Source organism: Tachysurus fulvidraco, chromosome 13 (assembly GCF_022655615.1).
Source record: "Tachysurus fulvidraco isolate hzauxx_2018 chromosome 13, HZAU_PFXX_2.0, whole genome shotgun sequence".
Lineage (NCBI taxonomy): Eukaryota > Metazoa > Chordata > Actinopteri > Siluriformes > Bagridae > Tachysurus > Tachysurus fulvidraco.
Window position 1 is genome coordinate 6,783,098 of NC_062530.1, and position 16,978 is coordinate 6,800,075.

The 16,978-nt window shown below is 37.6% G+C and overlaps 1 protein-coding gene across 2 annotated transcripts; it reads right to left on the reverse strand.

Moving 5' to 3' along the window:
• On the reverse strand, positions 1 to 16,128 carry cep126 (centrosomal protein 126). 2 transcript variants are annotated; one of them, XM_027139249.2, is made up of 12 exons: positions 15,710 to 16,127; positions 13,909 to 14,028; positions 12,311 to 12,456; positions 9,821 to 9,932; positions 9,375 to 9,558; positions 4,895 to 6,680; positions 4,103 to 4,258; positions 3,191 to 3,285; positions 2,809 to 2,860; positions 2,539 to 2,697; positions 1,434 to 1,498; positions 1 to 456 (listed from the first exon to the last, which is right to left on the reverse strand). In XM_027139249.2, exons 1-12 carry the CDS (start codon positions 15,739 to 15,741, stop codon positions 358 to 360), a joined length of 3,006 nt encoding a protein of 1,001 aa, XP_026995050.1. In that variant the 5' UTR covers positions 15,742 to 16,127; the 3' UTR covers positions 1 to 357. The 2 variants fall into 2 exon arrangements, with proteins under 2 accessions (XP_026995050.1, XP_047678778.1); XM_047822822.1 differs by lacking the exon at positions 4,103 to 4,258 and having other exon boundaries at positions 15,710 to 16,128.
• Positions 16,129 to 16,978: the final 850 nt, after the last annotated feature.

The window sequence follows — 16,978 nt, forward strand, 5'->3', positions numbered from 1 at the left end:
ATTTTGTTTTTCTTTAATAATAATAACCTTCTTTAAAAAACTGCATGTAATGTTTACGTGTGTTATCTTTGACTAATATTTACATTTGTTTGATGATCTGAAACATTAAAGTGTGACAAACCTGCAAAAAAAAAAAAAGGAAGAGGGCACACACTTTTTCACACCACTCAACATCGCAAATTTGTCTGACCTTTTTTTAATTCAGAAAAAGAACAAAAATGTCTGTTCTAAAAAACATCTAAAAAGGTTGTCAGTGGTGTAATACTGACTACCTGCTGGTTTCAAGTGAGTGTAAGAGTGATAAAGTGCTTGTCAGTAAGGATTAAAGGGACACGCTGGGATAGAAGGGCGGTGAAGTCAGTAGCGTCTGTGAGGGCGGGTGCGGCTGTCAGCTGGGCCACTGTGGTACCTGTGCAGGGTGGCACGTGAACGCTCGCCAGGCTGGGGAGACTGGTTCTGCAGTTGTGAGTAAAAGAGAGAGAGAGAGAGAGAGAGAGAGAGAGAGAGAGAGAGAAAGAGAGAGAGAGTAGGTTCTGTCACACCACAATGAGAAGGAAACACAATTTTCTACATTTTTTATTAACCTTTTAAGATACTTTATTTAGTTAAAGTACATGATGACTCTCTGTACCTGTTTAGTGCCCCTCATACTTTTTGTGCCCTCAGCTGTATTTGAATCGAACTCTAGCTCTATGCCCCACCCCCCACCACCCACCCCGAAGCAGTGAAAAAAACCAGACGTAGTAAAACCAGCTGTGTCAGCATGATGTGTCACTAAATTCTGGTTCATCCAACTCTGCTACATCGTTCTAGTTCATAATTGGTCTCTACTGTTAAACCTGCTTGTGCAGTTCTATCATTCAAAAATATAAATGAACTACTAGCATAATTTAAAGCACCGTGAACCCTGACTATTCAGTAACAAAGGGTGTGGCAGGGCTGCTTCACTTGTTATAAAATGCGCATGTCCCTGATGTACATCTCTAGACTAAACACAGTCAAAAAACACCATTAAAAAATGAGTGTGCATTCTGTTCATATACTGTATGTATTTGTCTATATGTTTTAATTATTGCGTTTTCTGTTAATTTTAAATGATGTATTACATACGGTTATACCTCTATAGTTTACTAATTAACGCTATCTTTCTGTTAACACCTGTTGAAAATTAGACATAGATAATTACAGTGTTAATTATTTCTTATGGAGACCGTTGACTCATTGAGATTAATGAAGTACTGTAAATAAATTCATTTGTTGTTAAGTTGTTGTCATACCAAAATTCTTATTTCACTGCTTCTTGATTCTAGACCTGCATCATTTTGCTACTGGTACCAAACGTGGTACCAAAAGTTCGTTTGTGGTGGAAAAGTATGGAACAGGTTTGAGATGAGCTAGAAAAATTAGCAGTTGAAAAGGTTTGTAATACTCACATATGCCGGGTCCAAGGCAACGATGCCTTTCAGTCCTGGGTTCCTTGCAGCCACATCTTGCACATCTGCTCATTAAAAAACAGTCTTTAACTAAGAACTATAACAGTTAAATAACAAATAAACAAATCTATAGGTCCTTTGAAAATTATTCACTGTGGTGCACTGAAAACATTTTATAGGCGATGCTGTCAGTTTCCATACACGCAAATCGGAAAATACAAAAATATAATACTTATATTTGAAATACTCAAGTAAATCAATGTCAAACTGAGAGTAATTATGACATCCAACTTAGTGATTCAACATGGAGCTGTGTTTTCTGAGGCTCAGAGAACTATAGTTTCTATAGAAAGACAATGCTTTATTTATACCGTGACGTCAAACACCCTCAAGTCAGAGCTTACAGAAAATACTAAGCTTACGACCGGTTTGATGTGCAGCTGGAAGCTCATAAACATCTTACTTTTAAATTTGACATGAGCTATATGTTTATAGTAACAGGTATGTTTACACTGGAGTTCAGGTACCTTTCTAGGAATTAAAGAAATAAGGTAATAAACAAGACTTATGTGTTCCCAGCACAGCAACTGGAACTATAGACTGCAGGAAAAGTAAGCATTATGCAAAATAGCAAGTGACTCTGACATCATCCAAAATTATCATCCAAAATTATCATCCAAAATTATCATCCAAAATTTTAATGCACAGATAAATGTACTTATGTTTGACCAACCAGCATTGTTCAGAATTTCAGCAAACCTCCTAGTACCAACTCTGGAGCAGGAACTATAATGTTTAATTGAACTAAAAATTGACCAAAATTGTACAAAAAAATTCCTTTGGTGGAAAACCCCCCCCCCACCAGTGTTCGTAAAAGGTTCCTATGGTAAAAATGTGGTAATTATAGTAATGCCCCTGTGTAGTAACCTTTGTCTCGACTGTCAATATGATCATTATGGAGCTGTCAGTTGGGCTTTTCATGCTATCATCTGATAATTAGTTTGGCTATACCTACTATTCTGAATACAACTGAGTATGACATGTAAAGTGTAATTATAAGTGATGCCTGTTCTGACAAGCTCTGAACTTGAAAGATGAAGCTTACACTGCAGGCGTTGGTTGAGCCTATCAAGTGATTGCAGGAGTTTCTGTTCCTCCAGGGAGAGAGCACTGAGTCCTCGTTGTGACTGCAGGACCTCAGCAGCTCTTTGGAAATGAGCTGAGTGTAAAGCGACCTGCTCATCACCGTTTATCGCATCAGAAACTGACAGAGAAGACAGTGAGAAAGTTGAGGCTCTAATATTTACAATGTACAGTATTGTTGATTCTCTGGATTGTACTTATTGTTTGGCTGTAACAGAATCTTGTGCAATACCTTGATCATGCACCATCTGGTCAGTTTTGCTTGCAGTTATTGGCACGGTAGCCTACAACCAAAATATATATGTAAGATTCACAAACAGTGTGACTTGTAGACATAACCATTGTGCATTAGTCCAGACTAAACATAGACGGTTAAAATGAATTGTCACTTACAATCCAGTTCAACAGGGATTCCTTGTCCTGAGTGAACCCTGAACCAAACCCTATTTGGTCTATTCTAGTATGAGATGTCTATTATCACTGTTAAACAAGGTTCTTCAATTATAGGCTTACACATGGTAGAACACACCTGATATGTAACTAAAAAAGCACAGTTCTGGTCAATAGCATGAGGATGACGGCATGTGTTTATATACATAAACATATTGATGTACCTGATAAAGAACAGGGGGTTTCCTGTAACCTAATGCTGGAGTTCTGTTTTTCGCCATATTATTCTCCAGAACAGGTCGTCTCACTGGACTTCTTGCTGTTTGCCACAACAGAAAAAAATGGAAATACAAAGAAAAGTAGACTCTTTCCATCGCACACTAAAGACATGTCTAAGATTCTTTCACCTATAGGAAAAGCTCAGGGGCAGCAAGTTAAATTCAAAAATAAGGAACAGGGGGTTTCCTGTAACCTAATGCTGGAGCACTGTTTTTCACCATATTATTCTCCAGAGCAGGTCATCATGTTGGACTTCTTGCTGATTCCCGCAACACGAAAATGGAAATCCAGAGGAAAATGTACACTTTTCACCACACACTAAAGTGACGTGACATACGGCTAAGTACGGTGACCCATACTCAGAATTTGTTCTCTGCATTTAACCCATCCAAAGTGCACACACACAGCAGTGAACACACACACCGTGAACACACACCGTGAACACACACCCGGAGCAATGGGCAGCCATTTATGCTGCAGCACCCGGGGAGCAGTTGGGGGGTCGGTGCCTTGCTCCAATGGCACCTCAGTCGAGGCTGGCTCGAGACTCGAATCCACAACCTTAGGATTATGAGTCAGACTCTCTAACCATTAGGCCCCGACTTGCCCATTAGGCCACGACTTTAGACACGTCTAAGATTCTTTCACCTCTGAGAAAAGCTCAGGGGCAACAAGTTCCAAAATTAATATCAAAAATGAACAACTTATGATGTACTTCAGCTGGAGAATATACAGCTTGTCACTGAGTTTCTAAAAGCTGGACAATGCATAATGCACTATGAATCATAACAGACTTTTTGAAAGGATGGCTTTGGCAAATTAATTAACATCTTACGTTTGTGCCTTTAGCTGCTTACCATGGTTAGATGACAGGAAAAAGCCACCCATTCTTGCAACTGCCTTGACACCACTGAACAGGCTATCACCCTCGATAGTAACATGGGACAAATTGGCATGAGTTTGAGGCAAAGCAGACAATGGTCCATTGTGAGTCTGCAAGCTTCGAGAGTCACCTAAGTGGACAGTGTCAGGCAGGGAGAAGTAAAAGAAAGAAACTGGAAATATATAACTTATTACATTAAATATAACAAAATAAAAGAACCAGAATAAATAACAATTCTATCATCGTGTGGATTCATTTCAGCAAGACAGTAATCCCAAAAGTGGTGCAGTGTTTACAGAGAGCCAAAGCAAACAGACACTACTGATACAACTCTACAAAAAAGCCCTTTGCAAAAACTCTAGAAAAATACCCCCAAAGAATCTCGAGCAAAGCTGCTGAACTTGCCAACACACAAAGAGAGCTTAGTTCTTTCAACAGACTCCTGTTTGACTATATGACAAGGTGCAATGAAAACTCATGGACATGCAGCAGTCTGGTAGCCTGTGATTATTGTATTATGTTGCTCTAATGTGCAATATATATATATAAAATATAGGAAAAGATACCAATTTTTAATCAACTAAACAAAACAGTGTGCAACACTTGTCTTTCCTTCCTGAGTCAGTGCTCATAAAATTCAGCTATACGGTTTTAGATTTGCTAAACTTTTATGAATAAAAATAAATTATGTTTTGATGCCTGTGCAATAACTAAAAAAAAATCATATCTTATTGTAAATGAAATTTTAAGCTGATGCAGTTCTTACCATCTTTGCTGGCTAGAGCGGTACGCACTCCATTCCAGAGCAGGGAAATCTCATCATCAGTTGGTGTACGATCCAAGATACCTTTCTGAAAGCAGATAGTAGTGCTGCCTACCTGCCCATCTGATTGGCACAGGTTGTAGTTACCATAGTAATGTTGAACTGGGGCCAATATAGTGCCATCATCTGTTTTGAGAATCTTGCTCTGAGGTGCAGGCTGAACTTCTGTATAGTCCTTATATAGAATCTGCTCCACTGCCAGACAAGCTTTTTCTTGGGAACATTCATCGGTGTTGCCTGTTTTGATGGTTACCTCAGGTCTTGGAGGAGGCCGAGGCACCAGGACCTTCCCTTGGATTCTGCTCATATGAAGATTCTGACTGGAAGATTGCGGCCTGATGATGATACCCCTCCGGGCGTGGGAAGAAATAGTGCCTATGCCAGTTTTGGCTGAGTGTGCATGTTGGGGAACCAGTCCAGCAGCACAGGAAGCTGCTTTATCTTCTCTGGATACCCCTGTCGGTTCCTGCTTCTTTTCCTTCTGACACCCAACATCTGACCAAGCTTGTTTTGTTGAGTTGGGCTCACCTGGGCCAGAGGAAGTCATATTGTTCTTTGGTATATCTGCAGGTATGTTCATATATCTTGAAAGATACGATCCCTGCTGCTGATTCACTAAAGGCTGTTGAGCTTGTTGAGTTGATCTGCTTTTAGTTTCTGCCAGCTTATTTTCGCCTCCATCAATATGCACTTCATCTAACCAGCGAAGTTTCTTCTTAATGCACTTGTTGCTCTCTTTGTCAGAGCCTTTAGACCGAGTGAGCTCCAGACTGTCCCTAACAGCTATGGCCATTTGTTTGCTGAAAGCAAAATGGCCTGGGGTGTAACTCAAATTGGCATCTCCGTCCTCTATACAATTTTTAAGGATTCCTTTCAGAAATCGGACTTTGCGGCTCTTGAGGTCAATATGGTTGGTCAAAGAGTCCAAAAGTGATTCATCTGGCTCCTTTATCAGTTTGGAAGAACTAGGCGAAATGTCCTTTGCCAGTCTGCTGTCACTGTTTTCATCTGTTAAGTTTGGATCATCTGCTGTGTTATATTTTTCAATATTTCTCAAATTCTCCGCTTCTACCGGCTGTGAGACCGAGTTCTCCAAACTGGGAGAGACTTTGTTCAGATCAGAAGCACCGCTGTATAAACATCTGCCGGCTGTCTGGGGAGCTTGCTTAGTGCATTTCGAGAACTCACCAGCACCATTGTTGGACCGTTGATCCATGCTTAAGTATTCCAGAGGTATAGTATCCGAGGCTGTCTGCATTTTGCAGGGGGCTGCTACTGTGCTTTTGTCCCACAATATGCTTCCCTGAGTGGTTGTTCCATGCTGCTGAACTGTATGTCCAGAAGCACCTGCAAGAACCTGCATTTGGCAGGGAAGTGTAGTTTGGATTTTGGACATCTGGGACTGGCCTGTTATATTGCACTGTTCTACTTCTTTTAAGAAATGCTTGACACTCTGGTCCTCATGAGATGTTTCATCTTCCACAGGTGAAGGTGATGAAGAACTGGAAGAACAAGGCAGAACCTGCTGACTTATTGCCTTCTCCAGGAAGCTCTTTGGTGGATTTGTGTAGTTTTGCTGCCTTTGTATTGATAGTATTCTGGTGTCATGGACTTCTGGTGGATCCAGGCTGTCAGGATTACTGCCAGAGCCATGATGTAGAACCTCTTTCTCCAAACTGTCCAGGCTCGACAGGCTTTCTGCATGGCGAATTTGAGTGACAATGTGGTCCTAAAATCAATAAAGCAAGATATTAATCTACTTATGGATGTGTATATCACCCACATAACTGGGTAAGTATATATTTACCACTATAATGTGTATTCCCTGTAGTGTTTGGATGCTAACAGTAAAATTTGCTTAAAATTGACTTAGAAAATATTTGGTTTAAAGTTTGAAAATTAAATTTGTGTATATCCTCCAACAGTTATTAATTAAACAAAATCATGGTTTGAAAAGCACTAAAAGACAGATGTTAAACGTTTACCATGACCCTCTTGGTTTCCAGAACTTATATGGATGATGCAGTGATGGCATCTGGCAGAATTATAAGGGATATGTCAGGAAAAATAGGCAATAGTTGGCCAATGTGGAAGAGTTACAGTATAAGAAATGCTGAATGCAATATTACAAATAAGTGCCAAAAAGTGCTATGTGGGCTTTTACTTTTAAACTGACATAATTTTCATAGTTTTCATTCACTATTTGACCAGTTGTGATTTTGATGCCAAGCAAACACCCTTGAAGCATAACACACAAATTCTGTTAATTTAACAGAACCTTAAGTGTATGTAAAATCTAAGTGTATGTGTATTAAGTGTATGTGTATCTGTTAACTTAACATAAACTGTTAACTTAATAAACATTAATTTAGAACCTTCGATGCTGCTGAGAGACCAAATATAATATAATAAAGCATGGTAAAGGTGTTCTACCACAAAACATAAGATGCACTACTATAATTTTACAAGGCAGAAAGAAAAAACTGGAGACAGGAATGGAAGCTGATTATTTTTACATTCAATAACTCGATGCGTAATATTATGAAATCCAGAAATAAGCTAAGAGAGATAGACAAAGAGCGTTTGGCATAACTAGTAATTATATACAAAATGACAGGTAGGTCAGAGTTTGTGAAACTTTCTGGAAATCCCAGGAGTTGGTTTTCAATTGAATAATATTTACAGACAGTTAATAATAAAAGTCACATTCAGGGGTTAGGTCAGACTTTAATATATACAGCACCGATTTCTTCAGACCGGAAAGCAAAAACGCTCCTTTCATCCAAACACGATTAGTGGTTTTTGGTCCTGGTTTGAATTATGTGATTATGTGCTGGCTTCTACCCAGCACAGGTAACATTCCACCGTGTGTGTGTTTTGAAGGATTGTTTATGGGGCCCTTGTGCTTGTTCAGACGATGTTCCAGCTCGCTGTTGCAGGTGGAGCTCAAGGCTAGAATGGAAGTGTCATTTCTTTTTAACCAGTTGTTAAGAAAAATCCACACCCCTTAGCACACACCCACAGGTTTCTCCCTTCAAACACCCACACACTCTCCTCAACACTCACCGACATCAGTATTACACATAACTGATATTGTTCTATTTGTTCAGGGTTTACTGTGAGAGTGTGACTGGTGTTTCCTCTTGAACAGGTGTGTCCTGTCAGATTATTTGTTTGGAATCAAACAATTAATAGCTTTGAATATCTCCTCTTGGTTTGATTGCTTGGTTTGTTAACTATGAGGACTGCATTTGTTGTTTAAAAGGAAAAACCAACATGAAGACCAGAGAGTTGTCAATGGAAAAAAAAAAGAAGCCATTTGTCATAGATATTGCAGAGACACTGGTCATAGCCAAAACTACAATTTGGAATGTAATGAATAAATCACTGGTGTACTAACAACCAGACACCTAACGGGTTGTCCGAGAAGAAGAACAGCAATTCATGACAAAAACATTGTGAAAATTGTGATGAAAAACCCAAAACCAACAGTCAGTGAGATCACCAACATCTTCCAAAGGGCAGGACTGAAGGCATCACAAACCATTATTCAAAGATTTAGTAAGTATAGTATTGAGGTCACAGAACAAAATGCAATCATAAACAGTAGGAATTGCAAGAACAGACTGTACAGAGATAAGCCACAAAAGTTCTGAAACCAAGATTCATTTCTACTAATGTGATGGAAAGGTTATACTATGGAGAAAGAAATGATCTGCTTATTATCCAAACGTACAAGCTCGCCTGTGAAACATGGTGGTGGCAGTGTCATGGCTTGTACTTGCATGGCAGCTTCTAGAAAAGGATCACTAATCTTTATCTATGATGTTACTCATGATGGTTGCAACAGAATGAATTCAGAAGTGTACAAAATAAATGTTGTCCTTCAATTTACAGAGAAATGCATCCAGTCTAATTAGGAGGAACTTATTCATGTAGACAATGACCCAAAACACACTGCTAAGAGAACGAAGGACATCAACAGAGTAACAAATTCTAAGGTTTAAGACTGTCCATGCCAATCAACAGACCTTTACCCAAATGATAGCATTTGTGACACAAGCCTGAAAATGCATCACAAAAGAAGAATAAAAAGGATTGATGATGTTGGTGGGCCATGTAGTTATTCCAAGCAAAAGATATGAAACCAAATATTAAGAGTTATTTACTTTCAATGAATAAAAACAGTCTGTTCCTAGATACTTTTCCTCACCTAAAAATTGGGTAGTCTGCCACGAAGGTGCCAAGTTGTTTAATACATCTAGATGTAAATATCAGGAAATGATGCTGAAATGGTGATCTAACATCTCATAGAAATCTTTTGCACTCAAACCCACATATCTTCAGTGAATAGCAAAAACAATAGGTAGGCATTTATTCAATCACCCTCAAACTCCAACCTTAAAATCACTTACAGACATACCTGTGTTTGTTCTTGAGACTTTACTAGATTCCCCTGCAGCTGTTTCATAAAGAGAGGCTGGCTGGTTTTAAAGTCACTCAGGCTTCTCTCCTGTATGAGCTTGCCAAAGGACTGAGCTGCAGAAACTGTGCGGAGGCTCCGAGGACCGCTAGAGCCCCCTGGGGGTTTAGGGGAGGGATTGCAGCTAGTATACAAAAATAGACAGGTGCTGAGTACCTGGTTCTGTTGTACCAGTGTTATTAAAAAGAGATTTTCAAAGTTATGAACCAGACAACAATGGACTAACTAAAGGTTTGACAGGCTTTAAAGGAGAAGTTTTAATAGTAACAATAAAATTTGATTATTTTTGCTCTAGTAATATTTTTTTTACTGGCAACAACAAGGTATAAATGATATGCTCTTGAAGTGACCACATAAAAGAAAAGTATTTGTACCCTGCTACCTACCTGCTGAGGGTAGAAGTGCCAGAAAAGAACGAAGAGCCATGAGTGTAGGGGGTTTGGTCCCCCTGAATACAAATAAGTGCTTCATCCAAGTTAGGTGCTCTTGTAGTTGAGGCTAGATATAATAATAATAATAATAATAATAATAATAATAATAATAATAATAATAATAATAATAATAATAATAATAATGAAAGCACACTCATAACACTCAGGACAGCATTCAAAAACAAAGAAAGTACTGCGAAATTATAGAGAAACTGTAGGTGTCCTCAAATCAAACTGGAAATATCCAGCCAAAACTGGTTGTAAGTGAAAGCCACATTTTATTCACACCTTGTTCAAATATTAAAAATTTAATTGTAAATGATTTTTGCCTCAGTCATTCTATGCAAGTTTGGTGGTCAAACTTGCACAAGTTTGCACGAGTAACACAACGTAGTATATATACTACATCTCACAGAAGAGTACACCACTCACATTTATGTAAATAAAAAAATTTGACAACACTGAAGAAATGACACTATGCTACAGTGTAAGGTAGTAAGTGTACAGTACAGCTTGTATAACAGTGTAAATTTGCTGTCACCTGAAAATAACTCAACACACAGCCATTAATGTCTAAACCGCTGGCCACAAAAGTGAGTACACCCCTAAGTGAAAATGTCCAAATTGGGCCCAAAGTGTCAATATTTTGTGTGGCCACCATTATTCTCCAGCACAGCTTTAACCCTCTTGGGCATGGAGTTCACCAGAGTGTCACAGGTTTCCACTGGAGTCCTCTTCCACTCCTCCATAAAGACATCAGGGAGCTGGTGGATGTTAGAGACCTTGCACTCCTTCACCTTCTGTTTGAGGATGCTTCACAGATGCTCCATAGGGTTTAGGTCTGGAGACATGCTTGGCCAGTCCATCACCTTTACCCTCAGCTTCTTTAGCAAAGCAGTGGTCATCTTGGAGGTGTGTTTGGGGTTGTTATCATGTTGGAATACTGCCCTGTGGCCCAGTCTCCGAAGGGAGGGGATCATGCTTTGCTTCAGTATGTCACAGTACATGTTGGCATTCATGGTTCCCTCAATGAATTGTAGCTCCCCAGTGCCAGCAGCACTCATGCAGCCCCAGATCATGACACTCCACCACCATTTTTTTTGAGTGGAACCTGTCCTGTTAAAGCGCTGTTTAACACACAGTTAAAACAGCAGAAAAAATAATTGGTGCTCTCCTGCCCACGCCCCAGGACTTGTACCACAGAAGAACCAGAAACCAGGCAGTAAAAATCACTACTGACCCTTCGCACCCTGGACGCAACCTCTTTCAGCTCCTCCCTTCTCTCAGGCACTACAGAACTTTGCTGACTAAAACTGCCAGACACAGCACCAGTTTCTTTCCCCAGACAATCACCCTGATAAACAACTGATCATAATTATATTCCCTGCTTCATATCTATAAGTACTGCATTATCAGAACTGTCCGTCATCACATCATCCGTATATGTTAGACACACTACTGTTGATGTATATTGTATAAAAGTTCTAAAGTAAACTCTTTTTTGTACCTGATGCACAATACTATTATTTGCACTACCATGCAGTCTCACACTATATGTACATTACTGATCTGTCATATACTCTGTTGTCTGTCATATACATTGTATGTTTTGTCCTGTATAGTCTGTTTTGTCTTGTATAGTCTGTTTTGTCTTGTATAGTCTGTTTTGTCTTGTATAGTGTTATTTATGTCTGTACTTTCACCAACAGGAATTCATTGTGTCCCTTGGCCAATAAACCTGATTCTGATTCTGATGAGTCTTGGCCACTGTGCTGCAGCTCAGATTCTTGGCAATGTTTTTGCAGAACTTTTTCAGTACACACAAATTTACATTTTAGCAAATTGTCATTTCTTCAGTGTTGTCACATGAAAAGATATTATACAATATTTACGGGGGTACTCACTTCTGTGAGATACTTGTATACTTGATTATGTATAATATTGTACTCAGTTTTCACAGCCAGTGGATACCACAGTGTTTTGAAAGTGTTATTCTGGCAAACTGGTAAAGGAGCTTTAACATTAAAAGTTACAGTACTATAATACAAGGCATCAAACGGAAGATTTACTGTCAGAAAAATGTGTGATAAATGTGCATTTACATGCAAACTTATAAGCTAAACATTTAAACAGCATATGCTGAGGTTTTAAATCAGACAAAAGAGTGTTAGTTGAATTTATTTTACTCCAACTCCTCTCTCCAAACCCAGATGGTCCAGTTGGTTTGAGGTATGTTTGGTGCTGATAAGAGAAAAATGTACCTTGTGCTTTCCAAGATGCTAAAAATGAAATGTGCATAGGTATTGTTTTATTTCTACAGAACACTTGAAACTCAAATGGAATTTCCCTCAACTATTCCCTTAATGAACTGAAATGGGTCATAGATCAGACACAGATTTGGTTGTCTGAGGACAGAATGGACAGTGTCGGTTACAGAAGACTGACCTGGTCTTGTCCTCTGGGACAAAGGGAGGTGAGACCTCTGAAAACGCTCTGTGGCTTCCTGCAGTCTCTGCTTACGCTTCTGGAGGATTTTCTCCCTCAATCTCTGCTCCTGAATGTCCCGCTGCCTCCTCTTGTCCTCCAGTGCCCTGAGAGGAGGATGTGTAAGAGACAGACATTTAAACAAATCACTGTAATCTTTGGCAAAATGCTATGGTATAAGAAGAATTACACACTCTAGACCATACAATTATACAAAAATAAAACATTTTACGTCATGTTGCATCACTAGGTCTTCATGCGTGAATTATTTTAAGTGCACAGTCTGTTGATTGTTATTAGTTATATAACAGCAGATCTGCTCTCTCTCAATAGTGCCATCTGTGAAACACATCACAGGCTTATATTAATTAGTTTGCTCTAATATGTTATTTGGTCTGTAGTAACAACTCATTGACGGGACCTTGTATGGTAGATGCTCCAGCATTTAAACTGAATTTTCAGAGTATTTTGAAGTATTTTCATAACTGATGTTAATGTCAGCTGATCATAAAGGCACACATGGAGACTACGTGTATGTGTTTATGTAAAATTGAATAATATCAGCACCAGAATTTGAGCCTCCAATCTAAGCTACATCCAATCTAATATTCTTTTAAATAATAGAAATAATACGAAAAAAAAAATCATCTTCATTTGTAGTCATATATACTGTTTACAAACCCCTCAGATATAAAAAAAAATGACACAGGAATACTTAATTACCACTACTACTACTACTAAAAATAATTAATAGTATTAGTAGTCATAGTTATAAATTAATAATTCTTAACAAAGTTTAGAGGTACAAATAGAGGGAATAACAAGGATGAAAAAGGAATGACTTTTTAGCTGCCATAAGGTAAGTGATAACAGGATCCCTTTCACAGACATTCCACAACATTAAATATAACTAGAATGTAATTCTATATAAATTATTTATTAATTACTGAGAAATTGCTGCAGGTAAAGATGGTAACTGTAACTCCAGCTCACACTGTGCATATCACACCACCATCTTGTTGATTATTGACACACACACACACACACACACACACACACACACACACACACACACACACACACACACACACACACACACACACACACACACACACACAGAGTGTCACCCATAAATAATTGTTGTCTCAGTATCTTTTGTCTAAATTAGTGGGTAGTCCAATTACTGATGTCTAATCTAAGTGACTTTACTGTTACTGATTACAGGATCTATTTCAGGGAAGTAAATCCTAGTTAAAAAACCAAAGTGTTGAATAACAGTGTATGTGACATGTATGTGTGCTTCTCTTACATGGACAGACTGAGTGTTGGAAAAAAAAAAATATATATATATCATGTATATAAATCTATATATATATCATGAATATATGCATATATTCTACTTATTATAAGATTACTATTTTAAGTAATATTATAATATAATTATTTTTAGAATCTTATAATTCTACGGATCAGTGAAAGCGTTACTATTCCGTTTTAAAATGGGCTGTAGAAATGAGTATGATCTGCATTGAACAACTTTGAGTGAAACAAAATCTCACTTTCTACGCCGATTTGTTTCCACGGAGTACTGACGGGCTCGAGCTCGACAAGCCTTTTGTTCCCGGACCAGAAGCTGCCTGTCATCTTCAGCCTCTCCATCCAGACCTGCTCTAATATTTCTGATAAAGCGGTGAGTTAAAGAAGTGAGTTAAAGGAACGCATCATGGTCCACAGTTAAACACAAACCCTCTGGGCAGACCGAGTATATGTTTGAACGTTGATTAAAGTCTTGCATTAAAATAAATAACAGTAGAAAAAAAACTATTTACAAATTATGCAGTTAACAGACAGATTAAAGGATTGGAGTGCACTTATTAAGATATCTGATGTACGTAACACACCAAAGTTAACACACCTGGGGCCTGTCTCAGAAAGGAGGTTAAGTGAAAACTCTGAGTATGTTAACCCTGAAATGAGGGAAACTCTGGGTTTCCCGTTTCAGAAAGGGAAGTATGTTAAACTCGAGAAAGCAGGTTAAGCCCTTTTCTGAACGAGAGGTAACTTATACTCAGAGTCAGTTACCATAGTAACTTACATCTCCAACAAGTCTAATTAGATTAATTACTATATCTAGAAAGTATTGGTAAACTTACTAATTTGGTCTACTCACTCTCTCTCACACACTCATTTTCTACTGCTTATCCGACTAATTTGGTCTACTTACTTATTAATTACTTTCTAAATCCCAAATCAACCTCAACTACTTGAACAATAAGGAGAGACAAGAAACTGCACTTCTAATGCTTTCACATAAACAATATACAATTGCATGAACTATCCTTGAATTAAACAAAGTGTGTAACTAGAGGGAGAAATTTACATTCAAAATATACCTTTTAAAGGTTTTTTTGTTTTGTTTTTTTAAATACGTATTAAAATTCTCCATATGCTTGCAGACTTTTTTTGTCTGATGCTGTTGCCATGGTGACTTCGTTATATCTGCGCTCCATTGATAATGGCTTTTTATAGTCAATTTAGAGTTAATAAAACTAACTCTTTTCAGCTGTTCTGTAACCGAAAACTCAGTTTCCCATCTCAGGGTTTGTCAACTCAGAGTTCAAGTTTAAACTCAGAGTTGGTTGAACCTCCCTTCTGAAACAGGCCCCTGCTCCCTATTCACGCCTGAGACTTTCCGAGTAACACTAACGAGTCACATGACACCGTGGAAAAAAAATGGCTAATTGGGACCAATTTGGTCATTTTCACTTAGGGGTGTACTCACTTTTGTGGCCAGCAGTTTAGACATTAATGGCTGTGTGTTGAGTTATTTTGAGGGGACAGCAAATTTACACTGTTATACAAGCTGTACACTTACTACATTACATTGGAGCAGTGTCTACAATGTTTTTTTAAACTGGTTTTGCTCATGGATGGATGAATTGGCATCCTGTACAGGGTATAATTGCTCATGGATGGATGAACTGGCATCCTGTACAGGGTATACAGTACTACACCCCCCCAAAATAAACCAGCCAGTAAATGGACTGGTTTAATAAAAAATGATCATGGAGTATATACATACCCTGTACAGGATGCCAGTTAATCCATTCATGAGCATTTTTTTTAAACCAGCTGTTTTTTTTTTGGGATGTAGTATGAAACCAGGACACCCCAAAGAAACCCACACGCACATGGAGAGAACATGTGATAATGTAAAAACCTGTGCTCAGGATTTAACCTTCAGCAATCACCAGAGATAAAAATCCAACAAGGTTATAAAATGTTCCTGATTCCTCTGTCATTAACAAGAAGCTGTAAATAAATCTTACAATACATTTTGCACACGGGGGAAAAGGATACGAATAAAAAAGTGTGTCCTTTGGCATTTGCATCCTGATGAAGAGCTTTTTCAGACCTGCTTTGGATTTCTGGCGTGCCACTAAAAAGCGGCATGATGATGAAGATGATAACGATGATGAAGATGATGAAGGATCATTCTGTTAACCTTCTGTTAAAGTGCTACTGTTTACGATCATCCAGCTTGGAGTGCTAACGTCACCTAGCTTTCAAAATTCCACAGTCTCTTCTTTAAAGTATAATTTTACCACTTTTGCAAAGAATAATACATACTCACAATTCGGACATATTAATCTATTAGTATTATTATTATTTTTATCTAAAAGCCTTATATTATCGTTTAAAGTACATACAAACGCGCACAACTAATAGTTTTTGCATGGTTGACAACCACAGACGCGCTTCCTTGACAACGGAAACAAAGGTTAAATACCAATAAGAATCTTCGTGACTATAGAGTTCCCTAGGTAGGGTGCATGAGCTATTATGGGATACCGTATAAAGTGCGCATTTGGAATGTAACAAGCTGGACTTCACCTTGGCAGCGTGAGCGACGGAGTGGAGCTTTCATTTGATGTTATTTTACAAGGCGCCCATTTGTTTGGTAAATAAAACTTAATAATATAACAAAATATGCTTTGTAAAAATGACTACGACTACAACTAAGTCCTTTTTGTTAGTAGTACTAGTAGGTTAATAGTAACAAAAGGAAGTAAATAAACGTAAAATGTAAAATAAAATAAAAAAAAGTAGAGAATAAACTAATCAAATATTTTATTATTTAATAATATAATAAGAATTGTTGTTAATAATAATAATACTATTTATTATTATTTGTATTAGTGTACTATTACTATTAGTGTAGTAGTAGTAGTAGTAGCAGAAATATATTCAGAATATTGACAAAATAATAGATAAACAACTATTAAGTCTTCTTATTAGTGTGTTATTACTTATTATTTATTGTTTTATAGTAACAAAATGAAGTAAATAAACGTAAAATGTTGGAATAAAATTGTAAAAAAAAAGAGTAAAAAAGAGAATAAAACAATAAAATATTTGTATTTTTATTTAATAAAATAATAAGAATTGTTTTTTATAATAATAATAATAATAATAATAATAATAATAATAATAATAATAATAAGAAGAAGAAGAAGAAGAAAACCGACAATAACAATAGGTGTCTATGCCCCTTCGGGGCTTGACCCCTAATAATAATAATAATAATAATAATAATGATAATAATAATAATTATTATTATTTAGAGAC